The sequence below is a fragment of the Pleurodeles waltl genome, chromosome 11 (assembly GCF_031143425.1).
Source record: "Pleurodeles waltl isolate 20211129_DDA chromosome 11, aPleWal1.hap1.20221129, whole genome shotgun sequence".
NCBI classification, from domain to species: Eukaryota; Metazoa; Chordata; class Amphibia; order Caudata; family Salamandridae; genus Pleurodeles; species Pleurodeles waltl.
In genome coordinates, this window is record NC_090450.1 from 924702674 (window position 1) to 924730450 (window position 27777).

General features: G+C 43.4%; 1 protein-coding gene across 8 annotated transcripts in view; it reads right to left on the bottom strand.

The window, feature by feature from the left end:
* PITPNM2 (phosphatidylinositol transfer protein membrane associated 2) overlaps positions 1-27777 on the bottom strand; it is an 832934-nt gene that overhangs the window by 200408 nt on the left and 604749 nt on the right. For all 8 annotated transcript variants that reach the window (XM_069214977.1, XM_069214974.1, XM_069214975.1 and 5 more), the window contains 3 exons: positions 25002-25246; positions 15652-15841; positions 7225-7344 (listed from right to left, as the gene is read on the bottom strand). In XM_069214977.1, coding sequence (XP_069071078.1) covers positions 7225-7344; positions 15652-15841; positions 25002-25246 — 555 coding nt within the window. The remainder of the gene's footprint in view (positions 1-7224; positions 7345-15651; positions 15842-25001; positions 25247-27777) is intronic.

A 27777-nucleotide genomic window follows, 5' to 3' on the forward strand; every position in this document is an offset into this window, starting at 1 on the left:
GTTCACTGGGAGACCGCCACAGGCAGAACTCTGACACTGCCAGGCTACCGCTGCCAGGCAGCCTGACGATGGCGGAGTTCCTTATCCGACAGGGCAGTGTTGCAAGCAGCGCTGGGCGTCGGATAAAGAACCTGTGTTCCACCAGCCTTCCCCTGGCGGTTTCCCCCACTAGTAACAGGCTGGCGGAATGGGGGACCCTGCACTGCCCATGCACTTGGCGTGCCATCCTCACTCCAATCTGCCTCCCGGTGACCAGAATACTACATTGCCTCCTTTTCAGGTAGGAACATAGCCCTATGCCATAGTGGGCCTTCACCCACTTGTTTTGTTTTGTAAATAAATCACAAGTGTATAGCAGGCTTTCAACCCACGAGCTGAGTCTTTTCAACAACCTCCACACTACGAGGGAAACCTAGAGGCAGTTTCCTTTGTGCCAGTCCTGCAACTGACGTTGTTGCATCTGTTGCAGGACATCTGTTCGGGATCACAGAAGGAAGGGGGTTGTGTTGGGGGCACCAAAGCAGCACACAACAGCTGCTACTCCAGTACCAGGCACTTTGATCTGGCCTCCATGTCAACAGATACCCATGGTGAGCACATTTGACGTGGAGATCACACCAATAGTGCCTAAAGGATTTTAATATCTAATGCAGTGTGTTCGCTCTAGCCTGTCCTACATCTCTAACAATCGCCAGCAATAAGCATTAAAGAATGTTGTGTTGTGTTGTTGGATAACACCTGTTTGGATTTTGAAATGTACAGTGGCATCATTCACCAGATGACCCCCTTAGGGCCTCAGATGGTGTGACAGTCAGCAATAACATTGTGTGCAAACCACAGCAAGGTCGGTATCAAAGAAGAGTGCAGTATGTTTGTTTCCCAAAGTTTGTGACAAGCAGGTCCGGCATCAAACACATCCCGTCAGGTACTGTTCTGCAACGTTCAGTAGTTTGTACAGTTTGACTCAGAAGCAAACAGCAAGATGCAATTCCCATCCAGACAATTTAGCAACTGACATTTCCTCCAGAAGTTCTCTGTTTTTCTGAGTTAGAGGCTTCAGAGTTGTGTATCTAGTATTCGTTGTTATGATAAGTCTGCAGTTAATATTTGCAAACATGTATTTCAGCCTGGCAAACAACAGGATACTTACCTGGAACAAATCATTTTGCCACTAGAGGCCACTCTAGATTCACCTGCATGTGCATCTTCCTGTCACCTACTGGACGAATTCAGAAGAGCATCTTGTTAAAATGCCTAAAGATTTTGGGCATCGACCATTGGTCATGCCGTGTGATTTATGAAGACATTGAGAAGACAATAATGCCCCATACAGCATACACCATCTTCATGTGGTTTTACTTATGGTACATTTTTAAATGGCGAGGACGGAAAGCAGATCTGTGAGTGTGAAACGAAAGAGAAGCCGAACACAGTGTCTATAAATGGTTTGCTTTGTCAGCATGTTTAGATGCACTTGTCTTGGTATGTGAATGTATGTTTGCATATACGCACACGCAAAGACCCTTGGGTGTGCAAAAGACATGGACTTTGTCAATATTTGTTAAATTGCAATATTATTCACAGTTTAAGAGAGGAAACTGTAAACTTGAGGACAGGAATGCACTATACAAATGCACAGGATATAAAATATATAATATAGCGTGTATTACTGCTTATATCTCTGCATTTGATACAGTGGTCTGTATGCAGCCTATGAAGAGAGGTCAGTACAGAGGACTCTGTTAGTGCCATCTAGCACCTCCCATAAGACAGATAGCAGCACTCCGTAAAAAAAGAACTTGGAATATACAATATGCCTCCTTCCCGAAATATATGGTCTTGCTATGACATGTGCCCCTCATGTATCCACAGCCCCTCTCACATGCATTTCATTTGTTTTATAGTGAACTCAAACGAGTATAGGGTGTCAGAGCACTATACATCACACACATTATATAGAGACAGTGAATCATACATGTGTGAATCAGTGTATAGGAAATATTACATAAGACAATGTGGATTACAAGGTTTATGAATCAAACTCCATCCATGCTAGTAGCCTGTGTATTTTAAGAGTGCTTGGTCCGGAGAAACCCAAACACAAGATCTCAAACTTACCATAGCGGTTGGGGTTGGCTTAAAAAACATAACCTTCTAACCTATACTTTGCAATCTGCATGAAGCTCTTTGATGGCAGTTCATAGGTTACTGTGCTATATTAGGAATGTAATTTATGAACTGCAAGTAAGAAAAACATCTCTGTGACAAAAGCAGTAACTCGCTGAGCTATCCACATAAAATACAGCTCTGTGGCCTGCATTGTACATGTTCTATGCAACAGGCATATTAACCCTATGAACTATTGTATGATGAGTCAAAAGTGCCAGAATGACGATCTCTATTTTGTTTGCTGCCCAAAAACTGTTGGACACACAAGGAAATCTACAGCAGGTGCTTTTAAACCCATACATTATTTCTAAACACACCCACCCGTAGGTCAGTGTGGCTGAACCAGTTGCAGCACCCTAAAGCCAGCCCTGCTCAAACTTGTGTTTAAGGAACAAAGCGCGCTCGCACGGCTACCCTCAGTGGAGCACAGTGCACTTCTGGCACGTCCACTGGAAGGAAGTTGGCCAAGTCAAGTCTTGAAAGAACAACTGTACAATGATCTTGAGGCACTGCTCTGCAAGAAAGTAGTTAATCCTCTGCAACAGTTTCAGTGAGAAAGTGCACTCTTACCAATAGTATAAATGCTCTGCAAGAAAGCAGTTAATTCTCTGCAACGGTTTCAGTGGGAAAGTGCACTCTTACCAATAGTATAAATGTGCGGCTGGAAGTTATATATATATTTTTATAAAGGCTAAAGATGAGGAGTTCTCAATTATTGCATGTTTAGAAGTCAGTGACGTTGCAGGAGCCATTCAATAAAAGATTTCTCTGGCATGTTCAAGTGTGTGGAAGAAGTAAGGCAAAACTCTGGGCCTGATTTAGAGTTTGGCGGGCAGGTTACTCCCTCACAACGGAGACGGATATCCCGTCCGTTGCAATATAAATCCCATTATAGCCAATGGGAATTAGATATCAGAAGACAGGTTACCCGTCATTGTTGTGACGGAGTAACCCGTCTGCAAAACTGGAAATCAGGCCCTCTGTTTTCAATAGTTAAGCTTCAAATTCTGAAATGTCATCCATTCTTGAATGATATTGAGGGTGTGGGTGTGGATAGGGTGTGAAATGTCATCAAGTGAAGAGACAATGAAGTACAGCTGTGTACCACCAGGGTACTGATTTGCTGAAGATGGCCCACTGCGTTTGAGATAACAATTAAAGAAGGTTGGATCCAGTTTGGAATCTTGAGGTACTTGTTACAATAAGTTAATAGGTGAAGGAAACAGGTTGACGATTTTGATCTGCTGAGACCAATTCGTCAAATATAATGCAAGCCACTTGTGGATGATGCCACTGATGCCCATACAATTTTTCAAGATGTTGTAGATAGTAATGGGGTGTGCTGGTCAATTAGGAGTAGAGATCAAGAAGGTTTGATGGATTTCATTTTTTCCTCAAAGGAATGGGTGAATTCTACACATTGCTTTCAAAAATGTAACTTTCAAAACATGTAGAGGGTAATTGACTACTTTTACACCCTCCACGATTTGCTTAGGTTGATTGCTTGTAGGATTAATTTGTTGTGTGGGAAGCCTTCACAATAAACATCTGCCATTTATTTGAGACTAGCAGGAGCATGGAGAGATGTGGCTGGACTCTGGGGGAGCAGGTCAACATCCCAAATCAATGCCTCTCCCCATTATAAATTGGTTATTTATTTGGGCATTCAACAATATATGCTACTAGACCTCCGTGCAAAACAAATTCAAAAAGTAAGGTACTGTAGACAGGGTTAAACACATTTATGACTAAGTGATGGGTGCCTCAAAAGGCACCAGCATGACACCAAGCCACCCTCTTCTGACCACCACATCCCTTGTTGGTACTTGCAATATCCTATATTTTGGAGTCAAGTATTAAGGAGGGAATTGGTGGATAAGAAGAATGTACTGAGCTCTACTGTGGCATTGTAGCGTAGGAGACATCATACGCTTGTTGGCATATAAATTTAGCTTGGTAATTTTAGTACTTGTCTTTTTGTTATCAATAACAAGTTTATTTTTTTAAATGTGCCTTTAAATACAGTCTTCGACATACCCTAATATTATTGAGGTTGGAAGTGTGAGCGAATGTCTCAATGTTTTCTTGATCACGTTTTAGAAATGTTCTTTTATCGTACAGCACTCTACAGAACCAGAACAGATGGTTTGGATCTCTAACTTTTTAGAGCTGCAAACTCGTCAACAAGTCCTTATTGTAGCCAATGACCTTCTGAGCTGACAAGTTAGGAAGAAGTGGCCAAGGTGTTGATGTTGGTATTTGTGGTGTAAGGAAACCAAATTATCGCCTTTTTAGACTGACCACACATTTTGTTATAAATGAACTCATAAGAGAAAGGTACTATGAAATGGTCTGATCAACCAACAAGTACTGGGTCATCCAAATCAATAAATATTTTTGAGAGATGGTTAAATCAAGACACCCACTTTTAATTAAGGCTGCTTTACAGAAGTGTTGAATACGTTTGTTGTCTGGTAAGAAAAGGTGCACAGACTGACTGCGGTGTCATTAGGTCACGTCAGTGTAAAATGAAGTCACCTAGGAAGACTTGAGATTTTGAGATTAGTTGATTCGTATAATATTGCGTGTATTTCTCAATAAATGATGAGCTAGGACAAGAAAGGTGGAAGATCACATTTGTTTTGACTTCTAGAATGCAAACACTAGAATGATAAGTAGCTGTTACTGTGTAGCTACTGGTAGAATAAAATTCTTGAGGAGAACTGCAACACCTCTAAAATACATGCCCTTAAGGCTGTAATGAATAATAAGGAAATGACTGGGAAGTAGTTGGCCAAAATAATATTTAGAGGTTGCACTGTGCCATGTTCAGTCAAGACTAAGAGGTCAAGGTTGACAATTGTCTCAGAAACCTCTGCTTTGTGTTTTACACCAAAGTGAGGAAATGGCCAGTTAAGTGGACGGTGTAAATATAGATTCAAGCATAATTGTTGTGGACAACGTTTTTTGAAGGGGAGTCATACAAAGAGATCTATGTTCAGAGACAAAGTTCAAATAGAGTTTTAGAGAGTTGTAGTCATCACGGAGTTCACAAATGTTTTTCTTGGAAAGAGACACTTATTCGGTGAAGAAGAGGGTCCCTAGCTACTCCTGAGACCAGTTTGCCTAGCATACGGACAAGGATGCAAAGGTAAAACTCACGATCTTACATGCATCAATGAGGTATGTGTGAGGGTGACAAAGGCAGATACCTTTGGAGTGCAAAAACATATTAAGGTTAAGCAATGTAGAAACAAATTAATTAATAATAAATACAAGACAAAAGTTTTGTGAAAGCTATCCAAAGGTAGTGGAGCTTGTCGTTGCAATCAACAGAGTAGTGAAGTAGTGAAGTAATGAAACCTGACCTGACCTTTATAACAGGATAGGGAATGCTGTGAGTGTCACAGGTGAGGTTCCACATAGGGCCCAGTTAGTATATATACAAGAAGCTCAGACTGAAGAAGTGAATTTGGAAGTGTCGGATACTCACTGATGTTAGTGCTGTTCCTGCTCATGAGAGAAATCGAGGTAGCTTAGAGGGTGAGTCTGAAGTAGCCAATGCACAGACAGGGAAACAGAAGATATATGTATAAATCTAATGGAGTTGGAAAGTTGAGGCCGGGGGCAGACAGGTAAAGGAGTAGCAGTTAGAGCACAGTCAGGCGAAAGTGTCAGAGGTAAAAAGGAAAGGACATCACAAGAGAAGCTTAAAAAGGTAGGACGGAACTTCTTAGGGTATAGGAAAAGAGAGAACAACTGAAGAGGGATATGTGGTGGAGGATGAGACGAAGCAGAAAAGGAGCTGCAGGTGAGAGAAACACTGATTATGGAAGGTGAGAGTAGACAACTATGGATAAAGAGGGTGAGTCTTGCAGGTTCAGTTGGAAAATATGCATGTGAGGTGAAAAGAAGTCAAAGGATAAGGTGCAGTGTTCCTAGGGGTTAATCGCCTTAGTGGCAGGAAAAGAGTCAAGTATTAAGGAGGGAATTGGTGGCTAACAACAGACTGACATAGAGGCAGTAAGAAAGGTGATGGGTGGGTGAAGCAAGTGAAGGAGAGTAGAGTTCTTAGGAGGATTGAGAGTCGATAAATGATGGCCAAATTATGGCAGCTTATCGTTTTCTTGCCATAATTAAAAACTGAAATAGAGAAATTTGGTGCGATGAGTGAGAACAAACAGACTGGCGCATTAGGGGCAAAGGGCTTTTTTTCAAAGTAGTAAAGAAATTCAAGCCTTCCAAGAAGATTTGAATCCAAAATAGCAGTGTTAGATGAGAAACTGTTGAAGTCAGTTTTTAGACTATCATATACAGTAATAACGGTCAGTGAAGGACATTTCTCTGTGCGTGCGCAATAATTTCACACCATTTCTGGAAAGACTTGATGGGTAAAGGATTTTTAAAAAGTCAGAACTGATTACCCTAGATGAATACAGAAGGAGGAGAGGCTGGTGTAGGAACAGTACCGATTCTCAAAGAGAAGGAAGAGTGAGTGGAACAAGAAAAACATTATAAACTTAATCAGGAATGGGCCTTTAAATAAAGAATATGTGGAACAATATATCAACCTATCTATCAAAATGGACCAGAGTGAAATTAAACACTAGAATACAGGTATGTAGAATCTTCTCTGAGGAATAAGGAATACGGCCTCACCTTCTGCAGTTTAAATTGAAACTGAAGGCCCTTGAATACCACAAATGAAATTAAAACCATCACCAATGAGCTCAGTGAGGAGCCTGGGGCTCCTATAGGGTTTCAGGAATTGCATGTAGTGGTATGAAGCACCACTGGCAATCTCAAAAGAAGGGGCAACACTTTTCTGGTTGAGATTGGGGTAGTAAGACAGAGAAACAGATCAAACGAGTAAGTAAGGGAGGGATCTCAATAGTTTATGGAGCATGCACCACAGAACGAAGTTCCTAGCGGGGCCAGAGTCTGACAAAAGCACAAAAACAGCATTTGATTTGGTAGCAGCTGTATTAATGGACAATGAAACCTTCATCAAACTGACTTAAAAATAAGCATGAAACCAAGGGCATTGTTTATTACCTGAACACTCACAATACTTCCTCTTCGACTGCTGTTTTGACTTTCGGAGACTGTTTGATTGCTGTAGCACAAAGCATCAAAGCCCAGGATCCCTCCGACACAGTCACCAATCAGACAAACCTAAAAGAAAGTTTACATGCGAGTGGATACATGTTTGTACTACACAAGACAATAGAGCAAGCACTTGCTGGACTCAACAACATAAAACCTCCTGTCCTCCAATACACTGCTTATTGAAATTGACAAAATTAGGTGGTATGTTTATTGAATGTTGGACAGTTTCGAACCAGATATGGGTTTAATCATGGCCTTCAGGTGGTCTCTTGGTTTCTTCTTCCTTTTGTTCACAGTGATTCTAGGCATCACATCATTATAGTCTGGCATAAGTAGGTTAGATGTAAATCCATGTGACGTGTGAAGGACAAACCAAGTCTAAGTTTGAGAGTTTGGCTGCAGAACAAAGGGGGACAAGGGGCAAAAGTAGTGGGAAAGAAAGCATGAGATTCAGAGCTAGATAAGCAGGAAGAATGAGATACATAGAGCGCAACCAGGAAAGTCTGAATGCTATGCAAGGAGAAAGTAAACAAGAGTGAAAGAGGGATGAGGGAGCAATATAGAGAGATTTTGAAAATACTTTATCACTTTCATATTATTAGCATTTAAACATTTATTATTATTAATCCTGAAGCAATTCCTTGATTTAGTATTGATATGTTTGAGCAAAATCAAGGAATACAATTCTAGGTTAAGTTGGATTATTCCGGTGCTGGTGGTTACAACTGAGGTGCTACTTTTGGCTACTTTGCTAGGCCTCAAATCCCCCTTCTATACCCTTGAGTTCACTTAGTGATCACTTCTATTTCAGTCGAGTCAAAAACGTATAGGCTGTAACAAACATGGGGTAATCCAGGCGCCAGCACGTATCCTTTAACAGAAATATAGGATTTCAAGATCTACCTAAATCTCTCTGAACATGTGACCTTCCTCAGCACCAAGAAGAGGGCCTTTCCTGCTAAGCTGTTCCTTTTAAACTTACAGGCTTTCAACCAATTCTAGTAGTGAGACCTCTTTTGAAGCCTAGGTACCCATTATGTCCAGTGATCTATACCAATATGATATTATTGTGAATCATAATCAGAGCATGGTATCTCATTTGGCATGCAACAGGAATCCAGTGGAATCTATGAATAGTCTGGATCCCAAATTCCTCTACGAAGGAGTATGTGATCCTTGAGCATGTGTCTATTAGAACCTGCCATAGTGGTCTCTAATCTGATGCATGAGTAGTGCCTCCAGTAGTCTCCCAGATGGGCCTTGGAGCCCGCTCGGCAAAGAAACAAAGGGGCATATTTATACTCTGTTTGCGCAGGAATTGCGTCGTTTTTTTTTACGCAAATCCGACGCAAAGCTAACTCCATATTTATACTTTGGCGTTAGACCCGTCTAGCGCCAAAGATCTTGAAGTTAACGTAATTTTTTTAGCGTGGACACCTACCTTGCGTTAATGATATGCAAGGTAGGCGTTCCCGTCTAAAAAATGACTCCAAGGCATGTGCGCCTTATTTAAACTCCCGTGCAAAAATGGCGCACGGGTGTGGGCGGGTCAAAAAAAATGACGTCCAGCTGCTTTTGCGTAATTTTTTAGCACCTGGTCAGGGCAGGCGTTAAGGGACCTCTGGGCTCGGAAGGAGCCCAGAGGTGCCCTCCCATGCCCCCAGGGACACCCCCTGCCACCCTTGCCCACCCCAGGAGGACATCCAAGGATGGAGGGATCCACCCCAGGGAACTTAAGGTAAGTTCAGGTAAGTAATTTTGTTTTTGGCGCAGTTGTGCGTCAAAAAGTATAAATATGGCCCAAAGAGTAAGGAAAGGGATATGAAAGGGAGAGAGGTGAGAGAGACAGAGATCAGTAGATATAGAAAGACATTTAGATGTAATAGACCAGAAAAAAGGAAAGGAAGAGGAAAGAAGAAGAACACAAGACAGAGAAACAAGAACGAGTGCTAGACAGACAAGAAATCGAGAACAGAGGATTGAGGAAATATGTATCAATGGTTTGTGACAACACAGAAAAATTACCAGCTCCTCAAAGGAGGTGGTATTCATTTGCAAAGGGGAATCTGTCCCCGTTGAACAGCTTCCCCATTGATAATGGTGTCGGGCACTCTTGGGGAGAGCGGGTGGTGGTCCAGAGGACCTCTCCCTAAAACCCTGATGTCTTCCCAAATGGGATTTCCTTTAAAGCAGCACCTGTTCCTTTACAGAACATGGGATGCTTTAAAAAAAAGTTTCCAGTTCAGGGTTGCAAACACTGGTGGTAAGTGGTATGCTGTTTCTTTCATGCCAGTCTCCCTGTTTGCAGTCAATCACAGGTGGTGGCAGACAGTGACCGGTCTAATAAGCATTCATTATACAACTCGTTCTGCAACCTCCTGTGACTACAGATTTTGTGATGCACCCAATTATTAAGTAGGTGGCATCCTAAAATTAAAGACTGGTAGCAAAATCTCAGTCCACAATTTTTAACCACTTTCTGAGATTAGTCTTTGCATACATCAGGCTGCAAAAGTACTGTTCAATTTATATTCTTTCCTTGGCTCTCCCTAACCACTCCGCACCAAACAGGGGCTGTTGAGAGGCTGTAAGTGATGCTGGGGATAAGGGTGCACCATGTCCCTTTCACTACTCAAAGAGTTTTGGTGACCCAAAGGCCTGAGTGGATGCGAAGTAAAGCAAAAGATAGTGAGGGAGAGATAGAGACTTCTCTGGCAAGAAATGAAAAAACAAACTAAAAATGGGAGAGGAAGGGAGTGAGACAGGAGATCAGTACATTTAGAATACTGATTCCTAGCTAACAAGAGCTGGACAGAGATAGGTAGATACAAAGAGGTGGATGGCCAGATGGATGGATAGCTGGGTGGATTTGTAGCCTTTGACAGATGTAAAGAGTGGGTGGTGGATAAATGAGAGGTAAACTGTAGAGAAACATCAGAGAGAAAACTGGGAAACAGAAGGTAACAGGAGGAACTTCATTAAAGTAAGCAGGAGTAGGGGTTCTGACAATAACGCTTTCCAGCCTGGACTGCAATAAATTTTACTGACTTAGGCTAGAAACACTACAAAGTGATGACATGTGTTTATGGGCTGTCCCTGATCCAAACAGCCTTGGGACTACTTGAGCCACTGTCAGATCCCTCAAAGCTGTAAAAAGGCTCAACATTTCAATTGCACATCATTATGCGCTAGTCGACAGCACAGCTGCACCAGATGCAAGCACATTAAGTGGGGGATAGAGGAGGGAGGTAGACTTCTGCCCCTTTATTAGCAACCCTTCCGCACAGTAACAGCTGGGAATGAGTATATGTTAATCAAACTAGCACAGTAGGTGAAAAGGGAAGAAAGAGGTATTGTTTACAGGGAAACACCCAAGTGTGCTTTATAAAATGGCTGCACCATGCAAAAGCAATATAGGAAACTGAATTGTAACAAACACATCACAACATGTTTGCATGTAAAATGCTAAGCCACTTTTCCCAGGACATATTGTATATTTACTATGTTAATGTCAGAGAAATGGTCTGTAATTCAGGTAGCACATGGCAATTTTTTTTAAATGATCAAGTCAAGTCTTGACTTGAGTAATAACATCTCTGTGTTTTTCTATTCTGGAGAATGCACCAGACAACTGATAAAAGGTTGGAACGAAAATGACAACTAAAGAAGACTCTGTATCAAACTGGAAGGAAACTTCAAGATCTCAATCTCTGGTTGAAGATTGCTTTTTGAATCACTTTGCAATGTAGAACGATGAAAAGTGGGTGATTCACGGTGGCGTGACTACTGATGGCACTACTATTTCAGGCTTCAAATGACTGTGTTTCCCCGAAACACTGAGTCAGTGACCTTTCATGGTCGAGCCAGCGCCACCCTGAGTTCAAACATGCTAATTCTAGAGACCATCAAATCATGGGAATCAAAAATACAGAAGCAAGCCTCCTCTTCGTTTGCCCTACCATTTAAAAACAATCTCGCCCCTACGCCTCATGTGACCATAGCCGTCATGCTCTTAACATTCGGTAAAGAACTTACGGCCACCTTTTTCTCCATCAATCTTTCTGCATCCTGTGCTGCTCACACAAGGGAATCAGCCATTTTATCATCAATATAGGGGGTGAATAGATCAACAGAATCTGCTGATCTGCCGCTCGACTCCTACAATGTATGTTGTTCTGGTTTTCTATGAATGTATGTCTCTACTGCTAATGATCAACCAATGACATTTGATATACTAAATTTAGTAGCCATGCCACATGGAATTGTAACCAGTTTGTGACAACATGCAATTCCGTGGCATTTCGAGGCGGGGTACACGCTAAAAACTAACCGTACTAAAATAAATAATAAATTGGTACAACATCAGTAAACCAATGTCACCTCAATTTACTGCACATCTAGTCAGATGTATAATAACCACATTTCAAGTTTTTGCCAAACGCTAAAAATGCACAAAAAATCCAGTTCCACACCACCTGATTCTGAGTATTTGCAGATATTTTTACCTGCAGATAAAACTCTGTAAAACCATTAAGCATGGGGAATTTTTCGTTGAAGTATGTTTAGGATTAGAGGTGGGATCATGGGTATTTCCACAGGAGGGGCATGGAGCTGCCCATATGGAGTGTAGGGAGTTCCCACACAGCCCTTGCTTTGGGAAACTAACACTCAAAAATCTTGCATTCTGATTTAGATTAAGGTGCATTTGCAGATTAACCTGGTATATTGTCCAGCTATAGCAAGTGTTCTGACTGAATGGGATCTGCGCAAAGAAAGCACCAATTTTAATACAGTGCAATGTGTAGCATCTAGGATTTTTGAGAAACTCCTAAAAAGTCAGAAAACTGATAATATTGTATCAATTAATCTACATGAAGTATATATATTTTTATGAAAACATTGAGACTCTACCCATAGACAAGAAGCCCGAAAACAATTTATTCTCACTTACTACATCAACTAAGTATAAATAAATATTAGGAATAAAAAAGTATAGGATATCTGGAAAAAATCTATTTTATATAAATATTCAACACAAAAGTAATGCTAAGACATTAGGGTGAACATAAATGGTTTACTCAAATATAAATCTTGAGAGAGTAAACTTCATCAGCATTAAAAAAAACATTTTAAATACTGCCCCCTCACATATCCTCTCTTCCATTCTTTTCCTCACCCCAATCTAAAAACTTTTCATTTGTCCTCCAAAAAATAAAATCTGCATAATACTCCATTATATTTCCAGCATTTAAATATTATTAAAATAATGTGCTGGGGATAGAGGCAAAGTAAATTTGGGCCTGCGCAAAGCTGAAGACCTTCAACTCTATGAAATCAACTGATCCCTGACTTAAGGCGTTTATTTAAGATTTGTGTAATCCTATATTTCAGTGGTGTCCAAAGAAGGTCCAGTAGGGTAAATAAATGTCGGGTTTTCTGGATATCGCCCCATGATACAGGTGGTTCAATTTAGATTGATGGTAAATGTATCCTATGGGGCTATGCTAAATATTTAGCAAAGATCCGTCTGTCCTAGAACTACCCTGGACACTCAAGTTCAATTTCACATGACATGGGAACAACCATTCTGCAGTCAGTGCTATGCAATTAAATGGGCATGGGTTTCAAGGGCACTTTGGTACCACTTTCAGAGTATTTGTAGAAGAGAAAAAAGTATAGACAGCAACATCTTCAGTGTGCTGACATTTGGACTAGCAAATAATTTTAGAGCATGCACATATATCTATAGGCTTCTTAGTACAGATTAAATATGTTTCACATTTTGAAAAAAAAACAGCCTCAATTTAATATATTATTATGGAGACATATTTATTGGTTGGTTATTTAACTGTCCAGCTTCCCATGGCCAGGAGAAATATAGCCACATTTCACTAAGTCCCATTTTAATGTATGCTACCTTAAAAGGCACATAAAATCATTGGCACTATTTATCATTGGCACTCTTCTTTTCTGAAAGAAATGCCTACATACATGCTCTAATGATTCGGCTTAGTTCTGTTAGTTAGTTGACAAACTTAATTATTTGTATTAGCAGGCCTACACGTTTGTCCATACATGTTGAATGTACAATATAGCAAAAGACATGTTGGCCCAAAACTACTATTTGCTACTGTGTAACACAAATATAATAACATGCATGTAATACAGATCATAGAGAATGATCTAACTGGAAAGTCACAGCAGATTAGGAAATGATTCATTAATCTTCCCCTTTATTTGCTCAGCAGCCAGCCAACAGCAACAACAATTAAACCAAGGGCCTCATTATGAACGTGGCGATCTGAGCACTGCCACACTTGCGGTCATGGTCGGACCGCCGCACTCCAGGTGGTCCGACTGGCACATTACAAAAGTGGGAGGCGGACCCGCCAAAAGACTGCCGTCACCACCAGGAACATGGTTCCTGACAGGCTGATGGTGGTTTGAGATGTACTCAGCCACGGTGGCGCGCAATGCAGTGTCGCCTGGCTGATTACAATTCAGCTTTCTGGCAGCCTTTCCATGGTGGGCTTTCTGGCAGCCTTTCCATGGTGGTCACCCCACCATGGAAAGGCTGGAGGAAAACCAGTGCCGGGGCCACAGGGGGGGCCTGCACAGTCCATGCCCATGGCAAGGGCTGTGCTGGGCCCCCCATGCCCAGCACCATCATAAAGCGCCCTGTCTGCTTTGGAGACAGTACTCATTCCAATGATGCTGGTGTGCCACGGTATTGGCCTCAGCTCCCTTAAGGGAGCCAAGACTAATATTGTAGCACTTGTCACACCCGTCAGCCCGGTGGGAACACGTAATACAATGTTCCCGCTGGGTAGCCCAGCAGGAAAATTGTAATACGCTTGGGGGGGACGCCACCAGTATGACAGTGGCGTCCTTCTCGCGAGTTTGGCGGTCGGCTCGTCCGACTGCCAAATTCGTAATCAGGCCCTATATTTCTCACAATTAGCTGGCCAGCAAAAACAGTCAATTAAATTGTTCCAGTCCACAACAGAAGTCCAGTGTAAGCCATTCCCTTCCTCTTTCTTCGCTGCTCAGCAGCTAGATATTTATCCTTCTGCTGTGGGTTACAGGCCTTGTAGCTCAATGAGTAATAAACTATTTGAAGCACTGACCCAAGGTATCCTATATGGAGGGCAGGCAACCTGGCTGGTAGGCACTCTGCAGGTGCAGAGTGGCCTGAGTGCTGAAACAGAGGGGAAGAAATAACTTCTGGACATAGCTATCTGACAGACCTGCAGTCCATCACCTGGGAGTTGGCTGGGAGAGGGAGGGGGCAGTGTACTCTTTTTATTTCCATTCTTCATGCCGCTCTTCAACGAAGGCTGCAATGTCATCCAGACGCTAAGTGATTGCAAACCGCAATGCCTCTGGGTTACGAATGGGTTTTGATCCCTGCTGATGGGTCTTTTTCTATAAGTTTTTGTCTGACCCCATCCCTGCCTATTAAGACACCAATGCAGCGGTTAGTATGACTGAGATGCAGACCCGTCAGTACTATCCTTTAATTAAGCCTATCAAAGGTTGACACTGACTACTGTAGGCCTGACTCACAAAGGTAAAACTTACACAAAGTGTAAGTTTATGATTTATTCCTAGTCACAAAGATGACAGTACAGTTCTTTCTTTTTATGTGTGGAATTTCCACTACGAGTGCAGTGACTCCGCACTTGTAAGGATACTACTCATAAAGTACCTTTGTGAATAGGACAAAAGTTGTAAAGTTACAGAAAAGTGTAAGTTTACCATTGTAAATCGGGCTCAGAAATAGGACGTTACTTTGAACAACAGATTTGGAAGACACTTGCTTTAAGTGTGAATAAGTGTAGGCCAATCGGGGATGGGGTGATGCAGATGAATTTTCTCAAACCCCTGAATAGTCCAACAGCAGCTTCAAGGAAGAATCTTAACTGGGATAAGGTAGAGCCTGGGATACTGGTAAGTAGAGTATTTATGTCATCTGGGTGAACTTGGACAGTGGCTCTGGCGCACTTGGATCCATATGAATAGTGTATCATAGGGAGATGGGTTATTGACATCCATTCAGTTGCATTGTTTCAAGCACCCAACATATCTCCATAAATGGTCAAATGCTGTCTGACAAGTGTCACCTTTTCAAAATCACCCAGAGATCTGCAAATATTCAGAATTATTTTTTAAGTTATAACATCAGAACAGAATATGCATTTGCCTTTGTAATTTATTCATCAGCGCTCCAAGTCGCATTTTATAACAAGTAACTAATTCAGGACAGTAGGACATGGTACAGTAGAAAGCTATGTAGGCGTAGGTTGGGGGAATAGGGAAGAGAATCAGGAAGAGGAAGTACAGTCACATCCTCAATGCATGTCATACACTCACCTGGCCGGCAAAAGATGTACCTTCCGGTGACTTTAGGAAGTCTGTGTAGACTTGGTTCGCTCTGTGGATGACTGCAGCTACGGCTTCATGATACTGCGGTGATGATGTTGCTAGCAGAGGGAGAGCTGCCAGTGGGATATGATCCTGGCTGTTGGACAGGCAGCCTTCATCATAACTATAAGGACTCAGGCTGTGTATCCAAAGAGATTAAAAGTAGTGAAAAGGCATGGGATGAAAATAAACATTCAAATACAATAACCCTAGGTTTCTCAAACGTATCACTGACTTGAACCCTAGTTTCCTCACGTTCACCAGTGTTGTGACCTCTGCTAACTCCATTTCGATATCACACAGCTAGTTGTGATCAATCGGTTATTTATTAGGCCCCACCCAACACGTCATCAGATTACCAGTTTCCAATATCACACCACTTGGGCCACGACATAGAAGTAGGAGACACACTGCAGCAGGCAAATACAGAACCAACAGTATGCAGAGAAATATTCAAAAAAATGCCCAGATTGCATGCAAAACACTTGTCCTCCTCTGAACTAAACTTTAATTCCAACAATATTGTCAAGACAATACTCAGTCGCCCTTTGTTCTTCCATTGTGAAATTTAGGTTGAATGCCTAGCTATGGACAGCACACCTTATGTTTGATATGGGAATTAGAGGCTCATTCTAGCTTCAAGAGGCACTGAGAACCCATTTGGTGAATCCTGGTTTCACTCGATGGAAGATCAATGAAGGGTTGATCACTCACTCTTTCTTTCAAGATGTACATTGATGTAATACAATTTGCAGAGCAGAGTACTTCTTTCCTGTAATTCAAATCACAACTGTATCTCCCCTTTAAAGCAACAATATCTATATCTAATGATTGTAACACAATTATTTAAGATCTTGTTTCAAGGGCAGTCAGCTTTCCATTATAATGTTCCAGAACACTTTTGTGTGTTTGTGTGCATGCAGGCATGGCTCCTCTGCTAAGGTGGAGAAGTGCTGACCCCCCCCCCGCCAGCAGCAGCAGCTGCCAAACTTTTACAATAAAACGATAATAAACTATGTTTATTATCATTTTATTGTAAAAGGGGCAGGGCCACCGGCTGTGACGAGCACTGGGGGGGGAAGGGGGGGGGGGGGGAGTGCAAAGCACTCCCTCTCATAGCGCATGTATGTTTGGCCTCGGGCCGGCCAAACGCACATGCGCACTAGGCTCTCTCCAAACCGGCACTGCGTTTCCGGATTGGAGACCACAGGCAGAGATTCACACTCTGCCTTGGAGCACCCTGGGTGGGCGCTCCGACCAATCCGAACGCTGCTGTCTTGCTGCCAGCAGCATGACAGCAGCTTTCAGATTGGCCGCAGGGCAAGCTGGGAGCCTGCAGCTGCAGCAAAGGCAAGAGGAGCGGTGGTGGTAGCGGTGATTCAGGTCAGTTTGTTTTTTAAAAACTAATTTATCTTCCCACCACCACAACACGCCGCAAGCCGCTCCTGTGTGCATGGATACTCTTTATGCATGCAAAGACATTAAAAGACGTTGGCTGCTGAGCAGAGAGACTAGCAGCGGCCTTGATTTTTTGCTATTGCCACTTTTAAGAGACAAGTTTAAAAAATGTACAACTTTGTTAGACAAATTGAATTAGATTATTTTAAGCCCCTTAAAGACTACTGGTAAATATTAAGTCCCTGGTGGGAAGACTACGCACTAGATGTGGTCCAGTGGGTTACTCGTGATACTTCATACGTAATCTTAGAATTACTTGACCTTAATATGCTTCGAAAACATGTTACATTCTGAAGCTGTGCAGGGAACACAACACAATAACACTTCCCAAGAAAACATAGGCGGTCATTCTGACCGCGGCGGGCGGCAGTCGCCGCCCGCCATGCGGTTACCGCCGAATGACCGCCCCGCGGTCAAAAGACCGCGGCGGCCATTCCAACTTTCACGCTGGGCCGGCGGGCGACCGCCAAAAGGCCGCCCGCCGGCCCAGAGGGAAAGCCCCTGCAACGAGGAAGCTGGCTCCGAATGGAGCCGGCGGAGTTGCAGGGGTGCGACGGGTGCAGTGGCACCCGTCGCGATTTTCACTGTCTGCAAAGCAGACAGTGAAAATCTGTATGGGGCCCTGTGAGGGGGCCCCTGCACTGCCCATGCCAGTGGCATGGGCAGTGCAGGGGCCCCCAGGGGCCCCACGACACCCGTTCCCTTCATCCTGGTTCTGGCGGTGAAAACCGCCAGAAACAGGCTGGCGGGAAGGGGGTCGGAATCCCCATGGCGGCGCTGCAAGCAGCGCCGCCATGGAGGATTCCCTGGGCCAGGGGAAAACCGTCGGGAAACCGCTGGTTCCCCTTTTCTGACCGCGGCTTTACCGCCGCGGTCAGAATAGTCCAGGAAGCACCGCCAGCCTGTTGGCGGTGCTTCCATGGTCCCCGGCCCTGGCGGTCATGGACCGCCAGGGTCGGAATGACCCCCATAGTCCACTGGACTTGCCCTCAGAATCACTGCCAGTCAGATGAGGACTAGTTTGACCCTGTGAAAACAGGAAACATGTTTTTTAATCACTGGCTGACTGATTTGCCCAAACTGTGTGCTCTTGGGAAATTGCTTTTAGAATTTATTCCTCTCCTTCCTAGTTAGCAAGATTGGGAATAATTAGAATAAATGTAAAAACTGCTAGTAGGTGTATGGTAAAAGAAAACTGTGCTGGATATTACCGGCAGAAGAGGGCTTCTACAAGGTACAATATGATGGTAAATATAAAGGCTTTGGAGCAAGTAGCAGTGTGCTGCTGTCTCACATCTCCTGCCGAAGCAACTGGTTGATACCAGACAAATCATACTTTTCCATGGTCACTGTCCACTAATCTCATAATATGCGAGCAGAAACAGGCTTAATGGAGGAAACAAACACCAAAAGCCTATTTCCATTAAAGGACCCCGGGCAGTTTAATGTCATGTGGTTGTATTTGCATCACTATAGTTGAACGGTCTCCTGAAGATGCATGCTGCAGCTCTTCCCTCCAAGCCACTGACAGGCACCACTTTCACAGCTCATAAAGACTGCAAAAGTAAGAGTTGGACACTCTCTTGAGCGTCCCACGTAGCAGCTCCAATCTCCTTTCTTGCTTGTTCTTTCAGATAGTGAAGAGTGGTAGGAACTAAAATCAGGAATCTGACTTCGTGCATTGCCTTCTGCGGGCAGCAGCATAGGAGACGCATTCATAGGATAAACCTGCAAAATGCACGAGAGTTGGTTGGCCTGTCTTGTTTTCTAGACCAATAGTTCTTAACCTGGTGTCCATGGACACTTGGGAGTTTGCAACACCTCAATGAGCACGGACCTTCAAACCCATTGTTCTCAAACAAAGGTTTCAAAACCAAGTTACTACGACGACTATCCATCAGCAAGTAAGAGCGACACTTGGCCTCCACTCGTTTTGTAAAGTGCACCAAGAACGTAACGAAGCCTAAGTTAATGGCTACATTTATTGGATTCAAGCAATCAACAACAGCAGGTCTGCAGGACTGAACCCCTAGGCTGATAAGTAACGTTCTTAAAAAACGTCTACATGGAACCAGGTGATCCGACAAATACATGTTATGTGCATGAGAGTTTCTACTCAGGGGGTCCACGGCTGTTTAGAAATTTAAATAATATTAGCAGATTAATAAAGTGCATATGCATCTCAAATTGAGTATTTGAAGATGTTCTATAAATATTTAGGAATGTGAAATCCGAGGCTAAAAATTAAGTTGGTATTCCTTAGCTTGATTAATTGGAGCAGTGCAAGTACAGCAAACAGATTCTAGTACGGATGACTGGTGGTCTCCACATAGGCAGTGTTACGCATGACAAAGCAAGAGCATGCATTAAGAGCAAAAAAGACAAAGGCAGTCATTACAACCCTGGCGGTCTTGGACCGCCAGGGCTGTTGTGACGGAAGCACCGCCAACAGGCTGGCAGTGCTTCCAAGGTCATTATGACCGCGGCGGTTGCGCCGCGTTCGCACCACCGGGGCCGACGGTTTCCCGCCACATTTGTCCCGGCGGTGATAATCCGCCTGGGCAGCGCTGCTTGCAGGGCTGCCCAGGGGATTATGAGTCCCCGACCGCCAGCCTTTAAAGGCTGGCGGTACGGGGAGTCACGGGGCCCCTGGGGGCCCCTGCACTGCCCATGCCAGTCCCTCACAGGGCCCCATGCAGCTTTTCACTGTCTGCTATGCAGACAGTGAAAAGTGCGACGGGTGCAACTGCACCCGTCGCACAGCAGCAACACCGCCGGCTCCATTTGGAGCCGGCTCCTGTGTTGCGGCCGAGATCCCTGCTGGGCCGGCGGGGATCTCAAAATGACTGCGGCAGGAGTGCGGCCGCATTGGCGGCCGCCCGGCGGTCAGGTCATAATGAAGGCCAAAGTGGTATGCTAGAGTCTAGTATATTGCTTCACTTTATAGAAATAAAACCAAATTGTGAAAAGCTCCAATCTTCCCATTAAAATTAAAATTTCTATTTTTCCATTTTTCAAATTGTGAATTAAATAGGATATTTCACTATTTGTTGTATCCTTGTTACTGTACCGTTGTTGGTTGTGCTGGGGTTCAAATGGTAGAAACTGCTTAAACGGGGATCCCCAGCTTCTAGTATTGATTCAATGGGGGTCAACAGGACTCAAAAGGCTAAAAAAAAAACTATCCTAGACTGCATTGAAAGACTCTGATCTGAAGACGTGTATCCCGTGTTTATGCTTGGGAAATTTTCTGCTCCAGGAAAGACAAGAGCTTGATTTACAAAACTGAAGTAACAAAATTGCTTAAAGTTATTTGCTCATCAAAATAAAAAAAAAAGTACCCCACCCCTAAAAACAACCCCAGCCCCACTTACCTCTCCTGACCCTTCTTCCTGCTTTCCCGCCCACCCAGACCGCTGCCTGAACCACGCATATGTCTCCTGCCTTAACCACGCATATGGGGGTTAAGGCATTTGCATAGTTCAGGCAGGCGTTGTTCAGCTTGTGGACAAACGGCATGTGTTGCTGTTCCCTCGTAGTTTAGGCCATTTCCCGCTCATCACAAAAAAGAACATTTTTTCAGCAAACAGGTCTCGATTTACAAAATAGGAACTGCGTGGAGGGGCTATGTCGGGATGTTAGCACAAGTGTTGCCCAGCCTGTCAATTTATTCATAAGTTTAGGTTTGAGTTTATTTATTTGTTAGTTAATTAAAACCATTGTACTTCTAAGACAGCATAGTACCTATAAAAACTCTTATTTCTTATAAAACACACATAGTTTACAACAAGCACCTGTGCCATGCTTGGTTCAATACAAAAAGACTACAATAACAATTCAAAAGTATACATAAAATTCATTAGATGTTAAATAACTAAAGTACTTTGTAACTCTTCCCGGCCCAGCATTGTTGGCGCCAAATAACATTGTTGCTGGAATTAAAGTGTGTGGGTCTCCGAGGCGACCTATTGGGGATCTGGAAGGCAAAGTGCTTTGAGTGCTGTGCAAAACACAAGGTCATGCTAAGCAGCGACAGGGGGTCATTTCAGGGGCTTTCCAGGGTCATTAAGATCGCCCCTTCCAACATGTTGTTGTCAAGTGAGGGTTTCAAAACCAAGTGATGCCACGACTATCCAGCAGGTGTAGTGCTCTACTGAGGAAATGGAAAATAAGGTGCTTTAAATGCTTTGTAAAGTAAAGCGCTATACTAAACAGAGTCAAAGGGTCGTATTCATGATTTACAAGGTCAGTGATAACGACCCTTCAAACACATTATTGTCAAACGACGAAGTTTTTTTAAACCAAGTTACTACAATGAGTATCCATCAGAAGTAGTACCTATCAGCGAGTAAGACCAACACTTGGCCTCCACCTGTTTTGTAAAGTGCATCAAGAACGTACCGAAGCCCAAGTCAAGGGCTACATTTAGTGGGTGCAAGCACTCAATAACAGCAGGTCTGCAGGACTGAACCCCTAGCCAGGGTTCTGCAAAGTCGGTCCTGGAGAGCCGGGTCCACGCTAGATTTTTAGCATATCCACATTTAGAAAAAAGATGTTTCAGAATTCTACAGTTTTCTAAATGTGGATATGCTAAAAATCTGGCATGGACCCGGCTCTCCAGGACCGACTTTGCAGAACCCTAAGCTGATGAGTAACTTTCTTTAAAAAACGTCTACGTGGCATCAGGTGACCCGACAAATATGTGCATGAGTGTTTATTCTGCCTTGCTGCACAGCCTGCAGACCAAAGAAATTGGCTTTCTGGATCACGGTGGTCTACGGCCCACTGTTGGCAATGCCCCAACAGGAAACGTCATAAGCCTTGTTTTCAGAAATTGGGAGAAGCATGAGAACCGGTAGTATTCAGCACCGAAGGAAGAGTAACTATTTATTATTTTCCACAAGCTTTTTTGCCAGTTTAATTTTATCCTCCAGGAATGACAGGGATTGAAGTTGTTCATTTAGAAGCTTCTTAAATTCATTCCCTAAGCACAACAGGACTAACAGGTCAGATGCCTTTAGTAACCATAGGAAGGACTCAGTATAGTCCCTGTGTGGGGAACAGTTCAAGGAAGTGCTTAGTTCTCACCAAATCAGATTATTCAGAGGGCCTAGTGCTGCAATCTTAACCAATGACAGCATGGGGTCAGCATTAGTTTCTTTGTGGGGTCAGCATTAAATAAGTCGAAAAGGAGAGGTGCCAGGACGCACCCCTGCTTCCAGCCAGAGGATGTATAGATTTTCCTCAATGGCTTACCACCATTGCCCAACCTCACGCACAGCCATGTTCGTGTATAGAACATTTGTATTGCCTTCAATAATTTGGACGAAATCCTCCATTCAACCAGTTTCTGCCATATAATGTCCCTTGGCACACTGTCAAATGCAGCTTTAAAAATCAACAAAGCATGTGTAAAGTATTGTTTTGGCCTTTAAGGGGCTTTCCATGCACATGGAGAGTGCGATAAGGTTTGATAGTGTCCCGGAACCAGTGCAGAAAATAGTCTGGTTCCACGGGATGATCTCCTTATCACTTATGATGCTTGTAGGTCTTGTAATAACAGGCTGGCAAAGTATGTGGCCTCGTTGTCCATGAGAGCTATTAAGCCCTTGATAACTTTTGTCACCTCCTTTGTAGACGGGGTGGGTGAGTGACCCCCTCCAAGATGCCGGAACTGAGCTTGAGGTTAGGGCCGCCTCATACACACCGCATAGCTTGTTTGCCCAAAAGCTGGCATTCATTTCAAAGAGGGTCTGGGGCAGACCACTTGGCCCTGCCGCTCTATCTGCATTCGCCTTCCTGATAACCTCCAGCAACTGTTCTTTAGTGTATATAAGATGGTTTGTCATTGTAATGTGGACTGGTTCCTCAGGGGATACAACTCTTCTACCTTTAGTGTGTTTATAAAGAAGCAAACGGTGCGAGGAAACACTTCATTATGTTTTGGTTTCTGTTGGTCATGTGGGAGAGGGTAAACGAAAGAGGCAAATTAAGGGACTCTAGTAGTGGATTCCCATGGCGGCCTGTGGCTAAATGGAAAGCCAGTCTAGAGAAATCTGAGAGGTGGCTTCAACCAAGCTGATTAGATGCCCCGTGTGCACTCAGATTGGCTTGAACACAGAGAATAATGTGACTGGTCATAAAAAGACCAACTACTTTTGGTGCAAAATGCTGAAGTTTTAAGTCAACCAATCTAATTGACCAACCTGCAACCAATCAAAATTAGCCACTGAGTTCAGACAAATCACTTAGTAATGGAGAGACCAACCAGCTTGTCTGATGCCACTGCAGGCTTCTAGACCTATGCCAATCCAATGAACTGCCCTACATCCAATCAAATTGGCACTGCACTCATGATAATCCTACTGGAGGGCTCAGCTTGCCTCACACTACAGGAGAGATCGCAGGCCGGCTTTCGGGAATAGACCAGGCTACTGGTGGGCACCACATTAAGGCAGAATAGAGTAATTTGTATTAGCACAAACACTTTGTGAACAAAGCCATGAGCAAAATGTACATTTTTTCGATCCTTTTTGTGAATCAGACCCTAAGTTTATAAACATCTGCCTGATGTTATGAAACTGGTTTGTGGGAATCAACATGCAGTTAAAAATATTTACCTCAGTTGCAGCTTCTTAGTGAAGGTTGTTAAAATTGCAGGTCTGTATATTTCATTTTGAGCAACATTCTCACAAGGCGACTTCCTGCTAGCTTTAAATGTACATAAAACACTGCTAACTTCTTTGCAGTGCGTAACAAACTGCCCGTATGTTTTAAGCAAAATAATGGCTAAAGGGTAATTTATAGTTTGCTGGAATATTTTTATAGTCAGCCCTAGAACACAATTGCTGATTCTGCCCTTCGGTGCAACGACAGCAGGTCACTCAATGGGATTTTGCGGTCCCTGAACCAAAAGCTTTCTAGAAGTTTGCAACCAGCTTCTAAAAACAATCTTGCTTATCTTAGCCCGTCCTCCTTGCCTTTTTTGTGGCAGAAAAACCTGAAACTCGCATGTGGTCAAAATCATGGAAAAATATTTTAATAGAAGCACATCTTTGACTAGGTAGGAAGTTAAATCTCCTTTTTTGGACTGCTTAGTATTGCTTCTTCGATAACGCCTGTATTGCTATGTCATACATGCCACCATTTTGGAAGAGAAAAGTGGGAGATTTCTAGAAAAAAATCGAGAGAATGTATTTCCCCCATTGACTTCTATTGGGGTCTGAATCAGGTTACTGTTATGTATAGGATTTGCAAGCCTTCTGCTGCAGGATCGGATATTAGATACGCAAATGCACGTTTTTTCCCCTTACCTGTCAGGAGCACGGAGAAAGCGCTACGGCGGGCAGAGAGTGATGGAAGCGCTGTGCACTGGCCCGCAGCAGCAGGTTACTGGCAGTGCATACTCCGAGTTACACCCTGTCAGCTGAAGCCCGCAGAGGAGTAGGGTTTTTACATACAGGAATCAGGAGGCTAGCCTTGAAATCGGTAGTCTCCCGCCAGAAATGGGAGGGTTGCATGTACGCTACGTATAAAGTCTGACAGCAGGCATAAGCAGTCCATTCATTTTGGCAGAGCATACCGTGAAAATACCTTCTGCGGATTCACATCTGATTAACGCTCATAAATCAAGTGCGCACTTTTCATGTCCCTCCCCAACAGCATCCCCCTCATTACTGCCAAAAAATGAGATTAAGACCTGATGAATTGTGCCTGGTTTCACAAAGCGCCTTATCTCGAAGCCAGGCTGGAGGTGTGGAAATATATCTTTCAGCAAATAAAGCAGAAACAAACCAGGTGCACAAACCCCGGGTGTCGACGAGAAACCACCCCCAACTCACTTGGAGACCAGGGAAAAGGCCTCGGAGCAGATGGCCGGGCAGGGCACCAGCTTGATGGCGATGCGCCCGAGGGCTGCCGGGTAGTGCACCCTCATCACCGTGTCAAACACGGACGTGATGGTGTTGACGTCGCCGTGCTTGGAGCTCTGGTCTCCACTTCCGGTGTCCAGGATGTTGCCTCCGTGCAGCACCAACACCAGTACGTGGATTTTACACGGCTGCAGGGATATCTGTGCCGATTCATCCTGCAGACAGAGAGGAAAACAAGAGTTTGTCACACTGGCCCTCTTTTCGACACAGTTTGACTAACAAAAGTATTTTCTTTCACTTTGGAATGGGTTGGAGAGGGTGAGTGGGCACATTTTTCCTGAATGTTAGTATCACCTTCATGGCCAAGATTTGGGAACAGATAAGAGCACAATTAAAACGAATGAAAATCGCATGAATTGTATGTGGTCATTAACTTACAATGACATTGTGAGGCTTTAAGTGAGGCTTTAAGTTTGTCCAACTTAAGACCGAGCCATTTTTGGCTGACGAAAACCATGAATCTCTGGCCTACCTCCTGGGTGTCGGTATGTAGGTATCAGAATTATCTAGACAAAAAATGCAGGTTCAATTTTGCAAGATTCGTTTAAAATGTAAAGGCCTTATTTTATTTTTCATTATGTATAATGCACTAAACTGTGCCAGGAATTATTATAAGCTATATGACAGATCCTATATAAATCACAAGTGATTGCGGGAAGGCGAGAAATAAAATGATGGCCGCCAGATAGGAAGGAAATTGCAACAAGGGTAGAGAGCAGAGAGTGTGTTTAATAAATGAGACCTTGGTGTAGTGTGAGGTGGCATGAACCAGGGAAAGTTCAGCAGCCAACATTTTTTAAACTGGACCATCCTGAGGATCTTTTGAGGGTCTTGAAATCAGGAGGTGTTCTCAGATTATTTAGTAGGTCATTCCGTAGTCTTTGTTACTTGCAAACACCACCTGAACTCCATGCATATTCCCCCAACAAGTGTGCGATTGAAAACAAGGTTCCACAGTAGTGATTATGTGGAAACCATGGGCAGGCATGGTTTCTACATGTAGAGATGCATGCACAGATATAAATCTGAAAAAAAGAAACACCTCAAGAAGTAGACCTATAGATACCTAAATTCCCCCCCAGCCCCCCTGCGCGGCAGAATAGGCTTGTTTGCTTAATCACGCAGCTCCACACCCTTATTACCTTGTAGGCGCCTGGAAGGTTAGATACAGTATAGAAATTCGTATTCAAGGGTAGAAGTCTTGTATGGTTGTATATAAGTTTTATTTGGTTTTAGAGGTTTCTCACCATTTCTTCTACAGTACACTGGACTGCTGACTCCATTTATTAATGTTCTTCTGTTCACTCTAATTGTAAGTGGAATTGTCTATGCTATTTATTGCAGTTCTCACCATTTGTTCAAGTGTATGCTCCAACTAAATACTTGACGATTCACCTTTTGGCGTTCATCGTTCATTCTCTTGTAACATGGTCAATATCCTACTGCTTTGAGCCACGAAAGTTTAAAGCCTATAAACGATTAGGATTCCCTTCAACAATTGCTATTTATGTAGCGCCTCTCTGTACTATATGTTGTAAAGCGCTCTGAAACTTGTCCAGCTTAGATCTGAGCTTTACAAGATAACTGTAAATAAATACAAATAAACGGGTACAAGTGTTCACCTATCCTTAGTATTTATTATGCTTCTTAAGTGTACTTAGTGCAACATGTGGGCACTGGCTGCTTCATAGCACTTATCACACACAACCGTCAAGTTATCGTAACATCCGTTTGTGAGCTAAATTCCCATGTTTCCATCACCTGTCATAGTTGTTATTTCACCTCCAAAGTTCAGTGTCAGCTACTCAGCCATGCCCACTGGTCACTTATACAATCATATGAGAAACAAAACACAAAGTGGTCAACCAAGAAGGAGTTTCTCTGACTTACAATCCGGCTTTCTATCCAGCGCACATTTATAAGGTGAGTGATACGCCCTTCTCTTCTAGAAAGCTTACATGGTCCTACTTGAGGGTGGATTGGGAACCTGGGCCCAGATTTATGAAAGGCCTAGCACCAACTATCGCCACATTAGAGTCATTTTTTTTACGCTAGTGTGGCAAAAATGCAGCGCCATATTTACAAAGTTGCGCAATGCACTCAATGTGCCACTTTGTAACCCCTTGCGCCACATTATGCCTGCACCGGGCATAATGTATGCAAGGGGGCGTTCCCTCGTTAGGGGGCCTGCAAAATGGCGCAGTGGAATCTCTGAGATTCCACTGCGCCATTTTTAGCAGCATTTTTAATGCCTGCACAGAGCAGGCGTTAAAAGGAGGCACACCATTATTTTTAATGGGCTGCTATGTACTTTGCAGGATTAGTGCCAACATTTGTGGCGCTAATCCTGCAAAGTACAACAACAGCATCAAAAATTATGACACTATTGTCCTTAACCTGCACCATGGTGCGCTGTATGTTAAATATGGTGCACATGTGGTGGCGTGGGGGGGGGGGCAAGAAAAGTCGTGTTTCATGACATGAAGCACCACTTTTCTTAAATCTGGGCCCTAGACTCTGGGGGAGGGGCGTGATATGTGCCTAGGCCAATAGGAGAAAGAGTCCCTCTTGTCAGCAGAATGACGGATGCTAGAACCAGTAAGGGCTGGAAGAGGGGAACAAACAACTAATGAATTCCTAGTAGTGCGGAAATAACACTAAAAAGTCAAATGAGAAGCTAAGCACC